Source organism: Manacus candei, unplaced genomic scaffold (genome assembly GCF_025592945.1).
Source record: "Manacus candei isolate 608988 ecotype Guabito, Panama unplaced genomic scaffold, ASM2559294v1 h1tg000005l, whole genome shotgun sequence".
Classification (NCBI taxonomy): Eukaryota; Metazoa; Chordata; class Aves; order Passeriformes; family Pipridae; genus Manacus; species Manacus candei.
The window spans coordinates 2,091,566-2,112,435 of record NW_026138053.1 but is presented as its reverse complement, the minus strand read 5'-3'; the positions used below and the strand labels follow the sequence as shown (position 1 = coordinate 2,112,435).

Here is a 20,870-nt window from a genome sequence, read left to right as displayed (position 1 = left end):
TATTTAAACATTGCTCTTTTCTGGCTATACTTTATGGCAAATACCCCACAAAAGTAAAAATGCTAAAGGTTCCAAATGAAATTTCCTGTGCAGCCAAATAAGCACGACAGATAAAGTTCTAAGAAATAAAAGCAACGTCTATTGGCCACAGAAAACTCTGGCTGGTTTTTCTTCACAGTTTCAACTGGAAATGTTTAAGTGCAATTTATTTTTCACTACAGTCCTTACTGGATCCGCAGAGATGGGGCTCCAAGCCTCTGTTTCCTCCGTTTCATCATTGTGCTGATACACTGTGCCTCTTCCCAGCATAAGAGGCTTAGAGCTGGGAAGGAGAGCCCACCGTTATCACTCCAACGCAGAGCACAGAACAATCAGTGCAATTCCAAGCTCTTCATATACCCCCAGCATCAGAGAGACCTCAGGAGCTCAGTAATGGTCCAGATTAATCGCACAGCTCATGTCAAAAACCTAATTATTTATAAATAGGGAAAAAAAAATTAAAATCTCCTGCGAGTCTATTCACGGCATCCAGCGAAAGGAAACGAAGCCCACCAGCACGAAAGGAAGAAGGTGCCGACAAGTCCAGGACACAGAGTGGCCATCTGACCTGTCACACAGCCAGCAGTGTGGTCCTGACACGCTCCGGCTGAGCCCACAGCAAATCAGAGACCAACTTCTCCTGGGCTCCAAGGAGCAGGAGCAGGAGCGGGAGCAGTCGCGCTCACCAAATCAAAAGGAAAGCGGAAAGCCAAAGGGAGCGATGGCACACTTGAAAGGATCCTGGCAGAAACCTCGGAGAGCAGCTTGAAAACTCACACGGCGACAGGAGCAGAGCCACTGCTCCCACCCAAAGCCCTGGCAGAGTCATCAGCGGTGTGCGAGGAGCAGCTGCTCCCGGCCGGCGGGGGAACACGTGAACCAGCCCCCGTGCAGAAATCAATCCCCTGAACGACACGCACAACTTTAATCTTAAAACACCTTCCCCTAACTCCCAAGCTGTGTTTCAGCTATAAAATTCATGGATTCCAGAGCTGAAAACAGAGCTACAGCACTGGCAGCAGCCTGGGGAGCCAGATACTGGGGGGGGGAAAGGGAATACCATTAGGAGACAATGTTCCCTCACAGTGCAAGTCTGGCAGTTTGGCTTGCAAACGGCAACTTCAATCGGCTCAAAATCAATTTCATGCTATTAACAAAACCTTCCCAAATAACATCCAACATTTTCCAATTTTTTCAAGTATGCAACTTCCTCCCAAAAAATTTCCAAATATCTGTCTTTGATAGACTTCAAAGTGTTAAAGATTGTATTTAGGCAGGTGAAGACTGCCACTCACAACTACTCATCGACCAAGTCAAACTCCAGGTGACAACTCCTATATTCAGACCCTCTCATAATTTCAATCACAGCAGGAGTACCCCACACTACAAAATCCCCCAACCTCTCAACAGCTACAGCTGGTCAGGAAAACAGACTGCCCAGGCTCAGGAGTAAGGACCAGGGTGACTGCTCCTTACACAGCCAGAGCCCCTGCCCCCCCACACTGTGCCTTCTGAGTAAGACAGCACAGCAAGGAACAAAAGGTACAAATTTGGTATGGTATGTGTAATTTTATTATACTCTTTAAATGAGAACCTGGATGAAGTAGTGGAAACTCGATAATAAGAACTGCATGAAAGACTCTTTCCCCTTTTAAATCCTTGATGAAAGCCTCCATAAATTCTTTGTCTCTCAGATTACAGTCTTTGCAGAATACTAAAATCCCCTTAATTCACCAAATCATTTTCTTAGAGAAGCAACGCTTCCGAATTATTTTTAAAGCTTAATATACAAATAGCAACACTGCTACGGAGCCCCCCAAGAATAATCTGGCATGTTCCACCTCCAGAGCCAGCCCCACGTATCAGCTTAAGAGCAGCAGGTTATTTTTGATCCACTGCCTGTGAGTTGCTTCTACACACTCAGAGAAGGAAGGGGTGGTCAGAAGAGACCACCTCTTTCTCTCCCCATCTACAGAAAGCATCACAAGCAGAAAGCATCGACTGGAGGCATTATTGCTTACTTTATTTCCAGATCCAAATCAGAACAGAGTGCGAAAGTAGCACAACTCCCTGATCCTTTTCAGAACCATTTTTCATCCATTTCCAACACTTTGGCTTCCCCACTCTTGGGGCAACAGCACTTGCTCCTGGCAGGGAAACGGCATCGATCCATCACCAGCAGAAACACTCACCCGCCAAGATGAGCAGAAACAGAGTGATATACTCCATTTCTCTGCAGATACAGAAGGAATTCCCACAGCACCTGAGCATGTCAACACGAAGACATAAACCAGCACTAAAGGCCAGACATTTTCTTTCCTGCCATCAAACTTGATGTTGTTTTCAAGGTCTAAACATTAAAAAGAATACACGTAATTCAGCACATCCTCCCAAAGAAACTCCCTGGTGTGTTTAAGTGTTATTTTACTGTCAGGAAGCTGGGAGTAAGTTTAACAAATTATGATGAAGACTTGTTTAATGAAACACCCTCGGAAATGTAGCAACTTGCTACATTGCTGTAGCAACTAAGACCCTTCAGAGATTTGTAAGTAGAAGGGTAGTGCAGAGAAGGAGAGAGAGAGAACAAGAGAAAACAAGTCCCACAGTGGACATAAACTGTCTTAAAAAGCAATTAGAAGGGATAAAAACCACCATAAAAGGCTTGCACAAGTCTTTAGCAAACACTATTACGTTGCTTACCGTATCTCATAGAGATAGATATAAAAATTTAAGGTAAATACTACTTTTTACCAGCACCTATCACTATCAAAACAGCAGTCTGTAATATTTGATTTATATAAATATGTATTTTTACGGGACATATTCTGTATCAAAAATTTTTTTCATGTTTCTTATGCCTCCATGTTCTTTTTCCGTTTGTACACAGAGTTTAAAATATATTTGATACAGATCATTGATAGCAGGAAAGAATTAACAAAAACAACTTATACCTGAAGTTACAAACTGGTTTAGCAAATTTAGTTTGCTGAGGAAATTATTCTTTCCAAATTTAGATATAATATGGGAAAGCCATATATTCTTTTTAGCAAATTACTCATTTAGATAGCCCAAAAATTACAACAACCCACACTGGTAACCCTGCCTTAGAAACCACAAGGATTTGAAATATAAACCCACATTTTTCATTAAAAAGCCTGAAGAAGTCAATAAAATTCATGTTATAAACAATCACATTTATTATTCATTTATTATTAATGGGGTACTGAAACCAGATGGTTCGAGTGCAACCCCAACTGGATTCAGTGACCGCTGATCAGCCAAGGAGGCAACCAGAAGAAATAGTGAGCTGCAGGCTGGTGCTGTGCATCCTGCAGCCACAATGAGAACTGCACTTTGCAGCCTGGTCTTTTGGGTGCTGAACTGCTGTTAAACACACGAACACACACAGGTGGTGCATCATGAACCTCCTCTTGCTGCACAGTCCCCACCTCTGTCCTTTCAGGTCAGGGCCGTCTCTAGTGCACTTCACGTGCAGGTGCACATCAAAACCACGTGAAAGCTGAAGCCAACAATACAAAACCCAATCTCTGTACATGATGTAGCTCCAAAAGAACACAACAGGCTGAAAATAATTAAACCACTTCCACTAATAGGCTGGAGATCAAAGTTTGGGTCTATCACTCCACATTCGCTATTTGAAATTAAAGAAAATATTCATGAATGGTAATTATTTCTTTTGTGAACAAAGCATGGGGAAAAACATAACCAATACATTTATATGCATAATTCATTAAAGGAAAACTTTGAACTCTGATTACTGAACCACACCAGATACAGAACATAACTACTTGTTCCTGTTCTCATACTATTCAACCTCTTAGCAGCCTACAACTCAGTTGAGTATAATTTCCTTTAGTGTATTAAACATAACTCCCCTATAGAAGCACATTTACAGCAAAATTGTATCTAAATAATTAGGCATTTCTCTTAGTGTCACCCTGCATACAATTCCCCCATCTGTTTTACATGTCTGCTCACTCTGTGCTGATTATTTCAAAATAAGACTGCAACATATCTAAGGATAAAGCCATCCTTTACACTGTGCCTGTGTTTCTTTCTGCTAATATGGAAACAGAATCACTCATCAACAGATTTCACAGGCTCTATCCCACCATTCATTCTCTTCAGCTTCTACCCAAGACCTTCTTTAGATGAATTTCCTTCTTTAGGAAAACTGCTCATGCTCTCCTGACAAAAATACTGAAACATGTAACTCCACTCCTTTTCCTTAGCACGAACAGGCACAGCAACTGTTGTTGTCCATGCCTACAATCAGTCCCTGCAGAAAAATAGAGACTACTCATACTGACCCAGGAAATATGAAGCAATGAGAGTCAAACAAAGAAAAATTCAGAAGCATTGTCAGGAAAAGCTTGTCCTTCTCCATTCAGCAATGACAAATATCCAAGCTAATCCACAGGCTAAAACCTTTCAAACCCAGCAATCAACTGAAGCAATCACCAAGAAAGCAGCAATAATCAAGTCTTCACTCTGCTTCTGGCTGACTGTAAAATAATTACTTCCTCCCCAAATATTTTTTTTACAGTAGCAAGTGCACCCCATCCTCAAGACTAGCACACAAAAAAATGCTGAGTGGCTGATGTTTGTATATAACACAGTTGCTACTGAACTGCTACAAAGGCTGGAGTTTGTGCAGCAAATGGATGCACCTCTTGAGGGTTTGTGGCTTCAAGCCAGACACTTCATCCTCCTGTCAATTCCTGCGTCTGCTTCTGTCGGTGAACAAAAGTCAATGACTGACAGCCAATGAATCAGGACGTAGCTACATCCATAACTATCCCTACTCATCAGCCACAGCACAGCAACAGCTTTTCAGAATAAATTTTACTTTCAGAATTTATTTGTGCTTATGAGGTTCACTGCTAAGTTGATTCAAGCAAATGAGAAGCCTCCAGAAGAACTGTGAACTGCTTACAGTTGTTATGGTGTCCTTTTTGAGACAACGGTTGAACAAATTTCTACATAGTATATGTATATTTTTCACCATATATATATATACACACATATAATTATTCCCTGGATATAAATATCTCTAATTCCTAATTCAAAGACTAAATGGGTTTTTTTTTTAATCCAAGTAAGTATTCTGATACTGGGATATACAAGACCACGTACATCAACTCCACAAGTCCCTTTTCAGTGAGCCTGTACACTTAATAGTACAGCATCAACACAAATGGTATATATTGGTATTTATATCAATTTTTATATGTATACATATATATGGCATTTATACCAGCCCAATGCACTACTCATTTCTTAAAAGTGAAACTTTTCAAACAACAAGAAGTCATTTGGTTCTTGACTCGACTTGGTACTGGATTTGATTACAGAATCTGTAATTCCAGAAACCACAAGCCAATAATCAACTAGATAACACAGGCAACGAACTTAAAACATTTCAATTCTTCATAGATTTTCAATCTCACTAATAGCTGCAACCTTAGAATTTATGGCCTGGATCTTCTTGACACAGGTTGCTAAATTTCTTCACATAATGATGGCTTAAAAGGCATTCACTTCTGGAAGAAAACTAAAGTGAAGCAATGAAAACTGAAGGTGTTAAGTAAATACAGAAACAAAGGATTCAGTCATTTGGTTTAGTTACTAGTAACTAAAACACTACACACATATGAAGCACTTCATTTGCATCTCAGATATTTCAAATGAAAATACATAAATAGTTTTGTGTCATACCCACCTCCACACTGGAATGAGGGAAGGGAATATCTCTGGCATCCTCAATTTCAATTCCAAAAGTTTTGTGCAAAAATATCTAAGCTACATTAACAAAAAACTTACTGGTAACTCACTGCTCCACTATTTGATCAAAGAACCTTCATAATCTTCAAATGATGAACACCACCTGTCTTAGAAACCTCTCAAATCTCGTTAAGCCAGCCTTTGAGGCATACTGGTTAAAAAAAAAATCAAAACCAGTTAGTGCTTCATGTTCTTTAAATAACTCCCTGACTGGTTTATCATTGTCATATGAACTAAACAAAAAGGTCTGGTCATGCCTCACTGTAAAAAAAAGGACCTTTTGATCTGTTGTATTGTTCGGCCCTGAATCACTGGCACTACACAGCATTTTCCAAACATTGTTTCTTATACAAAGGGGATAGCTTACATTGGAAGGCTGAAAATAATTTCGCATTAGAACCAGAAACCTGAGGAAGAAAGGTTATATGCTTTTGTGAGCTTCATGTCCGTAGTCCACAAGCTTTGGGAAACAATTTTAAATCATAATGCAACAGCAGGCAGTACAGAAGCTTTCTCTTTTATACAATGCAATCAATAATGCAATTTCTTCCACCATAAATCTGTAATCATAGCAGAAACTAAGCTCTGTAATATCCTTGAAACACAAGTTAGTTCACTAAAATTCTTTAAACATCATAATGCATTTTAAAAAATTACTGTTTGTTTAAATCGCATTTTTAAAAGCCCACTTTTCCCAACATGTGCTACTTAATTGAAATACCTCTATTAGATTGCCTGCTCCACAAACACCTGACCTGCATGGCCCAGGAGCTGTGTGCTTAGACTTCTGTCAACAGACTGTTTGAAGAACAGTGATCAAAGTTGTCCATATCACATAAATAATCAGTGACTTCTCTGGAGTCACTTCAGCAATGTCAGTGCAGCAACACTCAACACCGCAGCTACTTCCATATCAGGATCAGCTCAAGCTGGTAATTAGAAGTAAGCTTACACTACTACTACTTCTCCTACTACGCTTAAGGAAATGAATAGAGGCTTTAGTCTCAGAGAAATCCAAGCTAGCTGTTTCCAAGAGCGTGACAGATTCTTAAAAATGCTAACAGAGAAAACGGAGCATCTGCCCATCTAAATTACTTCCACAACTGAACAGCTATATATGTTCAAAACAAACCAAGGGATGAATAAAGAATAATTATACTTACAAGCTTCCTCTTCTGGGGAGACTGAGCTCTTTCTGGAAGAAAAATAAGAATGAAAACCTGAGTTAGTTTTACTTGTTATTTGCTACTACTAATTTATTTATCAATAAATGACTGAGGTGAAATTAATAAAGAGCTGGCCACTTCCCAACGCATGCTCAGTGCAGAACTCCACAGATATGCTGCTGCACATCCACAGAGCACAGTCTGGGGTACAAAAGTTGCTCACTTTGTCTAAACAGCCATTGCCTTTGTAGTCAAAAAATCATAAGCACTCAACAGAGCAAACATAACTTTGAAATTCAAGCCTAAGCACAGATAAGGCAGTAATTAATTCTGTCCTACATTCCGCATCAGCATCAGACCGAACCCCTTCCAGGAGTGTGGAACGCAGTGTGCCTGCAGCTGTGGTCTCACAATCTCACCAAAAGGAAGAATTAATGTAAGAGAATGGCTTTTGGGGGGTTGGTTTGGTTGTTCGGGTTTTTTTTAAACATACAAAAATCGGAGGCCAAACACAACCACCACTTATCAGCACCGTTTTGCACCTCGGCAGCACAAGCAAAGGCAGACGGGAGGAGAGGGGGGGGGGGGTGTTAAGGTTTTTATTTCAGTTTTTATTTTCTTTTTAAGGTTTTTATTCAGCCCACGGGCACCCCAAGGCGCGGCCAGCGATGGACGCGGCATCCCGAGGGATCCCGCTCCCGGCTCTGGATTTCGCGGCCGGGCGGGGCTGCGCTCCCGAGGGTCGCCGCCAGGTGGCAGCCGCGCCCGCCGCCGGTTCTTGGTTTGTATCCCTAAAAATATTCCCTGCCGGGAGAGAGACCTTGGACAAGCCCTGCTGATCCCGGGCTGCTTCGCCTCGGCTGATCATAGCAAGTGCCAGCACAGCCAATACCAAGTGGCTGTCAGGATCTACGTGCTGTGTTTTTCATCCCTTCTAAGGGACAAAAAAAAAATTAAAATCAATGTTTTCACTGAATTCTGGGGGGAAATAAAAAGTCAATAGAAAAGAACTAAATCCATAAAATCTGGTAAAATCTCTTTTCTATCTTTAGTTCATGACTGACATGACTGTGTCACTGACAGTCAGTGACTGGTCCGGTCAGTAATGCATGGGAATTGCCTGAACGTTTTTCAAAGATACCAAAAAGTTACAGCCTCTAAAACTAATAAATCAATAAACAAACAAATCAATCTTAAACAGGCTGTTATTCTTTTCAAGTATGAGTTCTCTACAATTTGAAATTTCATTACAGTTTAACAGTACCAAGCAAATTTCATGTGTGAATTATCACAAGGCTGACAGCTTACAGCATCGAGAAATAAATTCCTGTCATCAGACAAACTTGTCAAGATCTAATCAAAACACTTCAAGTGCGTAAGATAATAAATCATTAGCATCTATAACAGGTTGTGTGTTTTATATTCTAAAAAAGGTACTTCTTCCACTTTCATTTGTTAGGAAGAATTACTTTCCAACCACGAAGCCTACGTAGCAATGACAGCTTTTTGCCACTACAAATGGATAAATAAATAGGTAAGATTATAGGTATTATATATTATTCTGCTTCTGTAGATAGTATAGTATTTACACATGCATATACATCTCTTACATCATATGAGCAGCTGTATTTAATTTATCCTCTTTAAAGAAGATGGCACCTTTTGGCAGAGGGCACTTTTTCCATTCAAATTATATATTTCTGTTTATTCCAACACAGTCAGCTCCAGAAATTTTCAGAATGCATGTATAAAGCTCTGGAATTTCATGGTACTGGCTGAAAAAGCAGAACAGTGACCTTTAAGCCTCTTTATCTACCTTCTAGTTTTTCAGCTTTTAGGGTTCATTTTTACAGCCTTTGCTCTAGTCATTAGGGCTGAAAAGTCACTTAGAGAACACTCCCTTGCAGCAGCACAGCTCCAATAATTGTGACTTACAGATATACACCACAAGAAACATGGTCCAGGAACAGGAATGGACAAATCCTTTCCTTTCCTCTACTGAACACTTGTTTTACTCACACAATTATTACCTTTAATACTTCCTATAATATAGGTAATTCAGGATTAAATGCATGCAAGGTTAGAAGGAGGACTGCCTTGGGCTTTGTTCCTGAAAGCTTTGTACCTTTGAAAACTGTGATCAACTGAGTTCACAAGCAAGCAAGGAAGCAAGTCCTAGCAGATGACATCTCAATGCAACTGAAACATCATCCTATCCATGTAGCAATTGTCTTCCTCCTGCACCTCCACCTTGACAAACACAGTGCAGCTGTGCAATCAATAGGCACTAGCTCACATTTAATATCACTGTGGTCTTGACAACAAAGAGCACAATCAAAACAATCAATTTTTATACCTGTTGTTCCACTATGCCTCATTTCTTGTTAGTCTTAAAATCCCCTTCAAAAACCCTAACAGCCACACCGCGAGCCATGTCCCGACCTCCACAGCACTTTTCCTGTCCTCTGGAGAAATGCCAAGGCAGCACCCTCCCAGCTCTTCACCCTTTTCTGCCTCTCCGAAGCAGGGCTGGGAACAGCACCCACAATCCCCCAAATCAGATACAACCAGCAGGGCCAAGGCAAAAGCACCAGAGCTGGATGTTACACAGCCACGAGCAGCGTAATCACATCCTTCACTTCTCCCAAATCACCAGTGAGTTGGGGTCTGAAAAGGTTATATCCCAGAAAGAAAATGCCTGGAGATGGAAGGAAGGAGAGAGCAGACTGCAGACAACTGATGGCCTATTTCAGGGCACCTATTTGAGGATGCTCACTGTCAGCAGAACACTGCAGGTCTCCAGGGGATCAAGCAGACAATGGAAATGCCTACCAGGGATGGGGACACACTCACAGGGTGGAGACTCAGCTGTGTTTTAAGATGGCTCAACACTAATGTGTGCAGTGGGAGAGACAGAGTTTACATCTTGAAATAACAGGGTAGTTTCAAACATATTGAAGAAGCACTATAAAAACAATGATTCAATAATTGCGCAAAATATAAGAGAAAAGTCCAACGGCATTTCACAAGCACCCTACTAAGGTTAAACTCTACTCAGAGTCAGTTTTATAGTACAGATTAAATGTTTTAGTTAGCAAATTATGAGGGAAGTGGCGTGATTTGCCTGGTGATCTGACGCACACCACAATGGAGTTTGGCATTATATGTCCACGTATCCTGAAAAAATAAATCACATTTTAAGAGGGGAGATAACTAATAACTGTGACTACTTGGTCTGAAACACTATTTACAGGGTGCAGCTGTAATCCTTTCAATAAGCTGGTTTATACTAAAGGACATTTTTCATTTAAGACCACCCTTCTGATGAGAACAACACATGAACATGCAAGATTCTAAACTGCCCCTTCCGACAACACATCTGCCTCCCCGAGCACTTGTGCTGCCAGTAGCTATATTTATATTACCATTATTACTTCAGCCAGCCCCCATGCCACCTGCTCTCTAGGTCAACAATACAACCCTTAAAATAGAGGCTTACATTTATATTTGATTTATATGAAGTGCTAAATAGCATAAGAACATTTTAAAAGATTGGTGCACATTATTCACACAGAACTTTCAGAAGGGGAAATAAAGAACTACGTCCACAGATCCTAAAAAATAAAGAGTGTATTAAATCTTGCAGTACCCAAATGACAAGAACAGACTGTTCTGAAAGTTAATTTTTTGTATCAGTTCCATATTTCAAGGCATAATTATTAAACATGCAACTTGATCTCTACATGACAAAAGAAGCAGCAAATTTTCAGATAAGTAGTTAAAAATGGATCTTGGGAAAGAAATTCAGTATTGTGGAGTTTATAAAAAGCAGATTCAAATACCTGCCTTCAAAAGAGTTCCTTATATTTGTTTCCTTTTATCTTATCACCTCGGATCATGAGGATATCAAGTCAGTTGGACACCGTTTCATGCTACAGTTCAGGTTTGACAATAGGACTGAATCCTCATTTTTGAGGCAGCAAGGAAGCTAGAAGGGAAAATACACTGGCCATTTCAAACATCACTTCTTCTGTTTACGTAATACATTGTTTAGTGCATAGATACTGAAAAATTTATTCAATTGTCAGCTTTCAGATACAGAAACTGCATCTGAAAACAGGAGTGTTTCAGGCAGCAGCAGAAACTGTATGCACACGGAAATGAAGTCTGGAAATCTATTTGTTCCTTGACCTAAAACACAACCCACACCGTTTAAACAGATAGGTTATGTTATAAAAGTGTGAAAAAACCAGGAGCCCATCACTCAAATTTGTCACTTTCTCTCAGTCTTGTAATTTGTCCTTGAATGTGTAGCTGCACATATGGCACAGACCCACAGGCAAAGTTGGATGCTGGAGCCTGCACTGATGGCAGCATAAATGGAGTCCTTGCAAATTAAAGTGAGAACCATCACTACACAGGATGTTCCATATTTTTGCCAGAGCAGACAGCACGATTCCTGAGATTGCCTTTGACCTTGGTTTCTTGCAAGGTAGCTCACTATCATCACTTGGGACAATAGACAAATATTTTTACAGCTATAAGAGCAAATACATTTCGGTTAATAAGTTAATATTTCACAGATGATGAAATTCCACTGACAGTCAGTGACCTGGTACCATGCACTCATGTTTTAATTTTTTTTCCTTTGCTGACTATGTTTGCTTTAGGGTATACTACCAACCAGCAGGGGATTAATTAAATCTCCTTCTATACATAACCATTTGCATTACAGAAATGATATAATGAGGGTTGGAATCTCCAGTTCTGATGGAAAGTACAACTGGCCGTGCAAGGGCAAACTGTAATCCATCCATCAGATTAACAGGAAGGAATTTTTCATGGTGATTTAAAAAAAAAATAAAATAAAAAAAAATAATAAAAAAAGAAACCCACCCCACAATAAGCTTCTCTTTCTCCTATCAGAATCTGTCAGGAAAAATAATTTCCTTCTTTTCACCATATCATTGTCAGTGGTTATTAAATACAGCACTTCTCAATTTCTCTTTCTAGAAATGATTACATCTGAACTTGTTTTCCAAACTCATCAGTGAAGAATTTTAAACAGCAACACTAAAACCATATATATCTACCTTGAAGGTCAGATTAACCTATGGAATATGCTGCAGATATTTTCTACAGTTTACTGACTTTTTAGAAACTAAATTCAGGATCATACTGTTAGATCATCTGCTTAGCTACAGAGACACTTAAAATAAAGAAAACGAATACTCAAGCTCTTGCCAATACTATTCAAAATATTCAGAGGACACGGAGTTTAATTCCCAGACCTTTCTGCTCACTCTACTGAATTTATGTCTGCCATCACACAAATTCATGGATTGCCATGGATGGTTTAGCCCCAGTGCCTCTTCCCATATTCCCAGTACCAGCCCAACTGCCTGGAACCATCCTTTCCTAAGAAATCTCACCTTCTCGGTGACAAAGTGCCACAGCCTTCAGGACAACATGTGTGGCACAGAATAGCCAAAAGTGTACCTGTTCACCCAGCGCTACCCTAAACATACTACAAGTCCAAAGCAAATTAAATTTACTGTTTGGAGTAGTTCTCTACCCCAGCAGAAGTTGCACGTCAGTAAAAATGCCATTTGCAAAGTACATTAACATATAAAACCAAATGGGGAAAAAAACCTCTCAGCTGTTTAACTTACAGGCAGCCCTGCTTCTCTAAATATTCAGTATAGATCAGTCTTCCAACCCACAGGTCACAAATCAGCCAGATGCATTTCATGTTTTTAGATCTTCCAGCCTTTCTCTCCTCTTCAGCTTAGAAATCCCTTCCTAGTCAGCAAAATAAAAAGCCTTTGGATTTATTTCAAATTAGAGTTACTGCAAAAGGAAATATAGCTAAAAGCCCTTTAAACTTTAAGTAAAATTCTCAAACACAGCAAGTTATTCTCCCTCCCCCACCAGCCCTTCTGCCTGAGCAACAGAAAGTTATTCCTTTGTAAGCAAAGCTAAGGATCCAGGTCACATCTGTGCATTAACCTGTCAAGAATAAATGCATCCAGAAGCTGCCCACTAACCTTTCCTATCACTTAACCTCAGGGCTTTCCATAAGATTTAAGCTTTTGGTTGCTTGACCTAAAATAATTCCAGAATACATCTCAAAACAGGCAAGAATTCACACTTTCCTCAGAATATTTTCAGTACCCACTCCCATTTACATATATATATATATTTATATATATATATATAGTTTTTAGTCAGCTGAAGTGTCCATTCCATATTTTATACATTACATCATGTTTTCAAGCCCAAAATACAACATTACCCAGCACATCATGGGCTGGACGGGACCTGCTCATGGTGACAAACATGACTGAAACCACACACCATGGCTTGGACAGGCAGAGGACAACAAAAAACAAGGGATGCAAACCACATTCCCAAGGGCTGAATGGGGAGTTGCCCAGCCCCTGGAAAAGCCACCTGCCACAGCTGAGCTACAGCTTCCATGGGACTGGATGCCCACATCCCAGGGCAGGGTGGCACCCACACATCCCTCAACAGCCACAGCAATGAATGACTCAAAGTTTTCCAGCTCTCATTTCCTCCACAGGACTCATTCCTATCTCTGTCACTGGGGACCAGGAGCACAGGTCACTCTAATTTCATGCCATCAGTCAAGCAGCATCTCTTTCCTTCCATAGTAAAGACAATGGCTCGTTTCATATTTGATCCCAAGCTTTTCAGCTGAGGTTAAACAGTGGGTGGTTTCTGAAAATTTGAGACAAGCTCTGAGATCCCTGGTCAGGTGGAGAATTGGGGTACAGTAACTCAGCTGTTCAATCCTTAGACATCAGCAAACTTATTTACTATCAACTTGATTGTTTTCCTCAAGGCTAAAAAAAAAACCCTCTTCAAATACATTTGCCAGAGTTACTTTTAAATGATAAAGAGCACGTAAAAGAATGTTTTTAAGATGTAATTTCATTTCCAGGAAAAGGTAACTTTAAATATTACGGTTTGAATTTTGCAACCCAGAGTCCTAGATGAGGAGTGGAAGCACGGAAAAAACAGCACAGAAGAAAAAAGGTGAATTTGCTCTCCTAACAGGTAATCCATAAATTGCAACAGCAGTAGCTGCACAAGACCATTATGATAACGTATTCCCTGAAATAAACAATAACAGCTACCCAAAATGTGTGTGTGGATCAACAAAATAAAAAGTAAGATGTGGGTTAGTCCTCTGTAAATAAAAGGCAGGTTATACTTTCAAACCTGAGAAATAACACCCATAATAAATGCTACAAATCTTCCTTATGTGTATTATATTTTTGCACAAATTTGCCTAAGGGAGAAGGAATATTGAGAGGAATAAAGCCCACAGCTTAGACAGCTCATTAATCTTCCTCATTACTTAATTCTAGTTTTACGAAGCAGATTCCTGATGTGTGAAAGAGCCAGCCCAGCCTTGAACCGACATCCAAAATAATGGGAGCAACTGTTCAAAATTCTCTTTCATTTTGCCAGACGGCGCCAGTTTCAGAAATTTAAGTCAAAAGGTCACGTTCTACAAAATTTTGGAAAATGCAGAAAAGAGTGTCATCTTGGAGCCACACAGGACTGCAGCTGTAATGCTATTGTTAGAAACTGCTCTTAAAATTACTCTGTCTTGACTCGCACCAAAAATTCCTTCAAGACTGGGCATGCAACAATCACAAGGAAACAGTCACAGCTGCTAAAAATGCCAAGAGTATTACAAATTTATAAATCCAGTTTTATTCTCTCCCTTGTTGGCTCATTCTAATATTAATCTATGATTAAGTCAGCTGACATTTCTACCATTCATACGTCTACTCCTTAAAAGGTTGTTTTTAGAGGAATTAACAGCTGTCATCAAGGCTACCTGACCACCAAATTTATCCATAAAAACTCCTGGACAGGCTCATCAGCTCATCTCCATTCAGTGCATTGTTAATACAGACTGTGAACAAAGATCAGAGATTACAAAAAAAAAAAAAAATTGAAATACACTGGCATTATATTATATTGAAATAAACTGGACATTCTTCAACACTAGTTGAAGCAAGAAAAGGTACGTGGTCAGTTCCATATTAACATCAGCAGCAGGTCCCTTAAAGCAGTCCAAAGGGTTCTATCTATTCTGTCAGTCTGGTTTCACAATGAATCCCCAGCTGCTTGAAAGCAAACAGGCAGAAATTAAATTTGGTTGTTGTTTTTGAGAGGCATTCCCTGTGTCTCCAACTGCTTTGTCAACGTCAGGCTAACGTTTGTGACACATCGACAGAATTTTATCTTTGCAATTGTTTATTTCTCAACTAATTTAGGGGAAAAAAAAAAAATCTGAGTCAGACCAGTCCCGTTGGAGAGCTGGGCAGCTTGGCCAGCCCTGAAATAAAACCAAGTAATAGTAAAGTTCTGGGGAACAAAGAATTTTTTTGTTCCTCAAAACCCCTCAACCACAAAGGTGTCTCCCATCCTGTTCTAAAGATGCAGCAAGTCCATTCCACATAGATCATGTGAAAACACTCTGAGAAATTGAAAGCATAAGCAATCAATTTTAAAGATATTTAGTAATTAGTCCTAAAAGGAATTCCAAGCATACAGAGCTCCCTTGCCTTCATCTAGTTTATGACTGATAGCATCTGTAACCTCACGAGGCATCCATTAAGTTCAGCAGTTAATTACATCTGCTCTGACTGGACATTATTTACAGAACAAGCAGATGTAATTTTTCATTGCTTAGCTGAGCTGCATGAGGCACTTGAGCTTACCCCTCTCAAAACTCTGCTTCTCACAAAACCAGAGAAGGAGGCTCATGGTTTTTTGCAAAGGAATAGTTACAGGCCATCATCCACTCAGTGAAGAACTCCACATGCTGAGCACCATGTGAAAATTTGGAATAAGAGATGCCAGCCAGACAACAGAATTTTAACTTCTCTTTCTGCCCTTAAAAGTGAATAGTCTCTGATATTGCTTATGTCTGCTGAGCTCCAAACTGGAACACAAACCCTTGACAGAAATGATGAAAGAAAGGGCTCAGTTGTTTCACTCCCAGACAATAAATATTTTTTTACAGAAAAAGCAAACGGCCACAGAAGTTTTATGTTTTTATTATGTGTACAGGAAGAAACATTCATCCCCTAGAAATACAAGGTGACAACACATTTAGTGTGATTCATTTCAGAGTTATAACACAAACCTTTTTTGCCACAACTTTTTTCATAATTAGTTCTGAAAAACAACATTTTCAGTGGAAAAAATACCAAATATTAAATCGGAACATGCTTTCCTATTATCTCTTTCACACATACTTTCAAAAAGGTATTTGATCTGCTTAGGCATATTTAAATTAACCATAAAGACAAACATACAAAAAAAGACAATTTAATGGTCCTCTCCATCTTGGTGAGACAGAACTGCAATAACTACTCACCTTACCCTAATTTAAAAATTATAATCTTACACTATCTTAACTTCAAGGGTACAACAATGCCTGTCATGTTCACATGTGACAGTGCTCTATAGTGGAATATAAAGTGGGAAACCACAAAGTGGTGCTGGGCCAAATCCATGATTTATTTACAGGTTAAACTGAGTGTGGGGAAAGTTTTATACTGGTGTATGCAAGACAATGTTCATGCTTGAAGGAGGCAGAACATATCTCACAAAAGCAGCTTTCAAAATGAGAGGAGAGCTGGGAACTGACCTACCACATCCCTGGCCATATTTTTAAGTAACCACATCCAGTCCTGTCCTACATGTATACCACAAATTCTGCAAATGTGAACTGAAGTTTTTGGATCACTCAGATTTCTCCTGTGAAAAAGCACGGGATACATCTAAGCATCTTTCACAGATTTATTTCTGAACAACCTTACATTTAATACAGTTGGGTAATTCAGGCTTACTCGGTGCCAAGAGATCTGTTTCAGAGTAAACGAAAATTCATCCCCAATTAAAGTACTGGTAAAATACAGGCATGCACTCCCAAAGCACAGATTTGAGAAACTGCAGACTGTGCATAATGACTTTTAGTTCTGATGGGCGATTAGTGCTCAGTAATGGACTGACAGAAACAGCTGATTCTATTACAAGGACATGTTCTGGCTAGGATTCTCTTTCTGTTGCATTTAAATTATAAATAGGGACTCTTTTGAAAATATATGAAGCCAAAAGATATTAATCAATCTCTAAAACTTGTCTTCTGTCCTTTACCATACTTCAAATCAGAACAAACACTGATTTCATCACCAGGAAAAGCCTTCCAGGTACTCAGGACTGTCTGTACCACCATTACTCTTCTGTACAGTCTTCATCCTCTACTCATTTTGGAAGAAACTGGAAGGGTTTTTTTTCATTCAGCTGTTGACTTCAAAGTCAGGCTTTAAGGTGTATTCCTGTTTGTGATTATGGGTCCAGAAGAAATTTCCAAAGTCTTTGTAAGACTAGCAAATTCATCACAAGTTGTCACTAAACGGTGCTCTTCCTCAAAGAGGACTTTGGGAAGGGGCTTTTCCTGAACCTGAGAGATCTCACAACAGCCAGTCTAATCAAGGTCCTTGCTCACACTTTCAGGTTGAGTTCAATGCATGGTTAAAGCATTCACCTCACAATAGCTTCTAGGGAGTCAATAAGTCTTTAATATGTTATTTTTAACTCAACATCTTTATTGTACTATAGGAGAACTATAACACCAGAATCAAAGTCCGTGCTCCTCTGATACACATTTCATAAAACCTACCAAAAAAACGTTACTCATGCTGGAAAGAAAAAGCAGCATGTAAACTGCTAACCACCTAACAGGCAAACTTTCAGTACATCAAAACAGTTAAGTACAAAAGTGCTGCAAGCTCCTAAAACCCAGCTGTATACCTCTGCACAAGCCTTCTCATTGTTGTTTTTCAAGTTCCATTGCAATTTTCTTCTGCCTATCCCACCCTGCTAACAATCAGCCCCAATTAAATAGCTCTTCTCAGAGTAGAAGTTACAATTTTGATGTGCTGCCATGTACATTAGAGGACTTTCTATACAAAATATGTTTGCTGTGGATGATCAAATGTTTAAGTTTTATGAGGGTAACTAATGAAAAAAAAACCCCAAGACTTTTCACCAAACTTTTCACATTTTTATTTGAGAGGGACCAAACTACAAAGAAGTAATTAAAAAGATGAAAAATCAGTGAAAATCCGTGAAGAAATAATCTAAATAGCTTGCAAAGAATAACTCAAGATTTAACTTTCCAATAGCAACCATCTACTGCTCTTTGGTATAAGTTATTTTTTCCATCAAGAAAAATCTTGGTGTATTTCCTTTAGATGTTTAACTCATTAATCTCTATTTCCACAATGTCTTCTCTCAGCCAGTGATACCCACAAGCTGTACTGGTGCTCACCAAATTCTCCCAAGAGAAGTGCAACTTCAGCAGCCAGAACGAAGGATTAGTAAAAGAATTAAAGAGATCCTGTAAATTCATTCACTGCACACAGAAAAAGCGAATTAAATAAAAAGTGAATTAATTCCATTCATTCTCTTCTAAAGTTAAATTCTGCAGTAACTGATATTTTTCAATTCAATAAAAAGAGTTTGGAAACTGTTAAAATAGTTCCAAAATGGACTGATTGCAACAGGTTCAAAGGTCTTTTAACATGCTTCCCTTTTTCATTTTTCACAATGTAAAAGCACAGCAAAGAAAAGGTAAGAGGTGATGATTTCCACTTAAATCCTATTCTTGGGGCTAAAACATTGCTCCAAATGCATTTTAAGCATTTCAGTTTATAAGAAGATAGACCTTCTGACAGAAACCTCTGAGATTTAAGGGTTTATTTTTAATATGGACTTTGTACTTGTCGAATTCAGAATTACAGCATAGGAAAGCAAACCCACCATGTAGTCAGGAAATTAGAGATGACTGGCTCTAGGGGAATTTATGTAACATCCATCCAAAGCAATCCCAATGCAGCTTCTGGGGTTACCCCAGATTTACATATAAGCTAAGTGGTGACAATTTAGACCTAACATCTTAAATGATCTTTTCTCATCTCTATGGTTAAGAAAAAAGTATGTCACAGGTAGCACTATCCTTTCACTGTTATTAATTCCACAGTAGCTTCTTAAATAATGAATGATTCTTTTTCTGCCCACCACTTATTTTTATAGAAGTATTAATCTTTGAAACAAATTTAAAAATCAGTTTGGTATTTATTTAAGAAAAGTACTAAGATGGCTCACACAGAGACAAGAATTACCAGAGACCTGGCAGTTTTTCAGCTGTAGTGAGTCCACTGTCTTACTAGGTGAGCCCTTGGGAAAGTGCATTGCTTTGTTAACATGGTGTTGGAATATTTTCAGCTGAAGATAAAGCAACTGAAATCATACTCCCTCCCTTGCCTGAAACTGTAAGCATCTGCCCAGCATTTATGACCTTAAATTGCAATGTATAACCTGCTTACAAAAATAAAATCGATAGACATTATGCCTACTTATTTAAAAAATCAATTGACACTATAGATGAATAAAATATTCTTTTCATTTTCCCAGTTATTCTAATTGAATATTTATAAGCCTCTCTGGCCAAGTTTAACATGAAATGCAGATGGACACAGAGCATTTAAACGTGTACTGGTTCTAAGAAGCAGAATCTGTACTGTAAAACAAACTTGAAAGAATTATTTCTAAATTAACTATACTGAGGAGGGATAAACCTTATTTTCAGTCTTAATACTTCAAGTTTTGCTAATTTCAGTATACTTAAATAGCATTTCACTGCCTGTTCAGCCCTAGAAACTGATAAAGCAAATGACTGACAAAAAAAAATAGTATTTTCAAAACAATATTGGAACCTCACTGTACAAATTTCCATTAATTTCAACGGGAAAAGTGTGAAATTAAGTTCATTGTACTGTCTGAAAATCTCCATCTATGGTTTCCTTCATGCCTAATAGGCTTTTGCCTCATAGATTCAGGTATGCCTATCAGAGCAAATAAGTCTCTGGAGCCTGAGAAATGCAAGGAGCAAAAAGGGTTCAAAAAGCCAACAGGCAAATAAACAACATGATAGCAAGATGTGGGAAAGGGAAATGAACCTGCCTACAATGCCAGGGAGCTGCCATGTGCAATACTGAGAATAGAGCAAAGCACAAATTCAAGTGCTTCCACATTAATTCTAAAAGCCTGAAAAATAAAACAAAAGTATGTTTGTCACCAACTAACCACCCTCTGTAACAGGCATCCCACACACAGGATATCTACAGGATAGCATTGTGAGTGTCTGCTTTTCAGGACTGATAGATTACGACGTAGAGGCAGGGAAGAGGTTCTGTGCATTACATTTACCAGGATAAAAAAATATTGCAGAAGAAAAGCATCACAGAATCTCTTTGGGCAGGAATTCCAGCCTGCAACAGCAAAACATACAGTTCCAGGACTGTGCTACCAACTCTCAGTTCAAGACAGTGACATCAGGAACCATTAAATAAGGTTGGGGAAGCTGCAAAGTTAGGACAAGTCACGAGAACGGAAAATTTCAGTCTGGGCCAGTGCTCATTAGGATAAGCCATAGAGGGAGTATTTTGCACATAACAAAATAACTGCTTCCTGAAAGGCCAGTCTGAAGTCTAAGAGATGCTATTTTGGATTTGTCTCCAGCCTTCTACATTCCTTCTGATTTTTAGTACCCACGGCATGATTCTGTCTTGACTGAGGTGCAGCATTCCTTTCGGGAAGAAGCCTTCAGTCCCAAAAGGTTCATCAGCTCCCATCACACCTAATCCCTTCTTTTTACACCATAATATCATCTGTTACATCACCCACACATGTGGGCTGCTAATCTCTCGTCTACAGGATTCCCACACATGGAGCTGGCAGGTATTA

At 39.2% G+C, this 20,870-nt stretch overlaps 1 protein-coding gene across 8 annotated transcripts in view; it reads right to left on the bottom strand.

Annotated features, from left to right (window-relative positions):
- Positions 1-20,870, bottom strand: part of MAST2 (microtubule associated serine/threonine kinase 2) — a 192,468-nt gene that overhangs the window by 102,242 nt on the left and 69,356 nt on the right. For 6 of the 8 annotated variants that reach the window (XM_051795555.1, XM_051795520.1, XM_051795489.1 and 3 more), the window contains one exon: positions 7,008-7,039. In XM_051795555.1, the coding sequence (XP_051651515.1) occupies positions 7,008-7,039 (32 nt within the window). Of the gene's footprint in view, positions 1-228; positions 2,624-7,007; positions 7,040-20,870 lie in introns of those variants that run through there. The other 2 variants (XM_051795509.1, XM_051795530.1) reach the window with 2 other exon arrangements.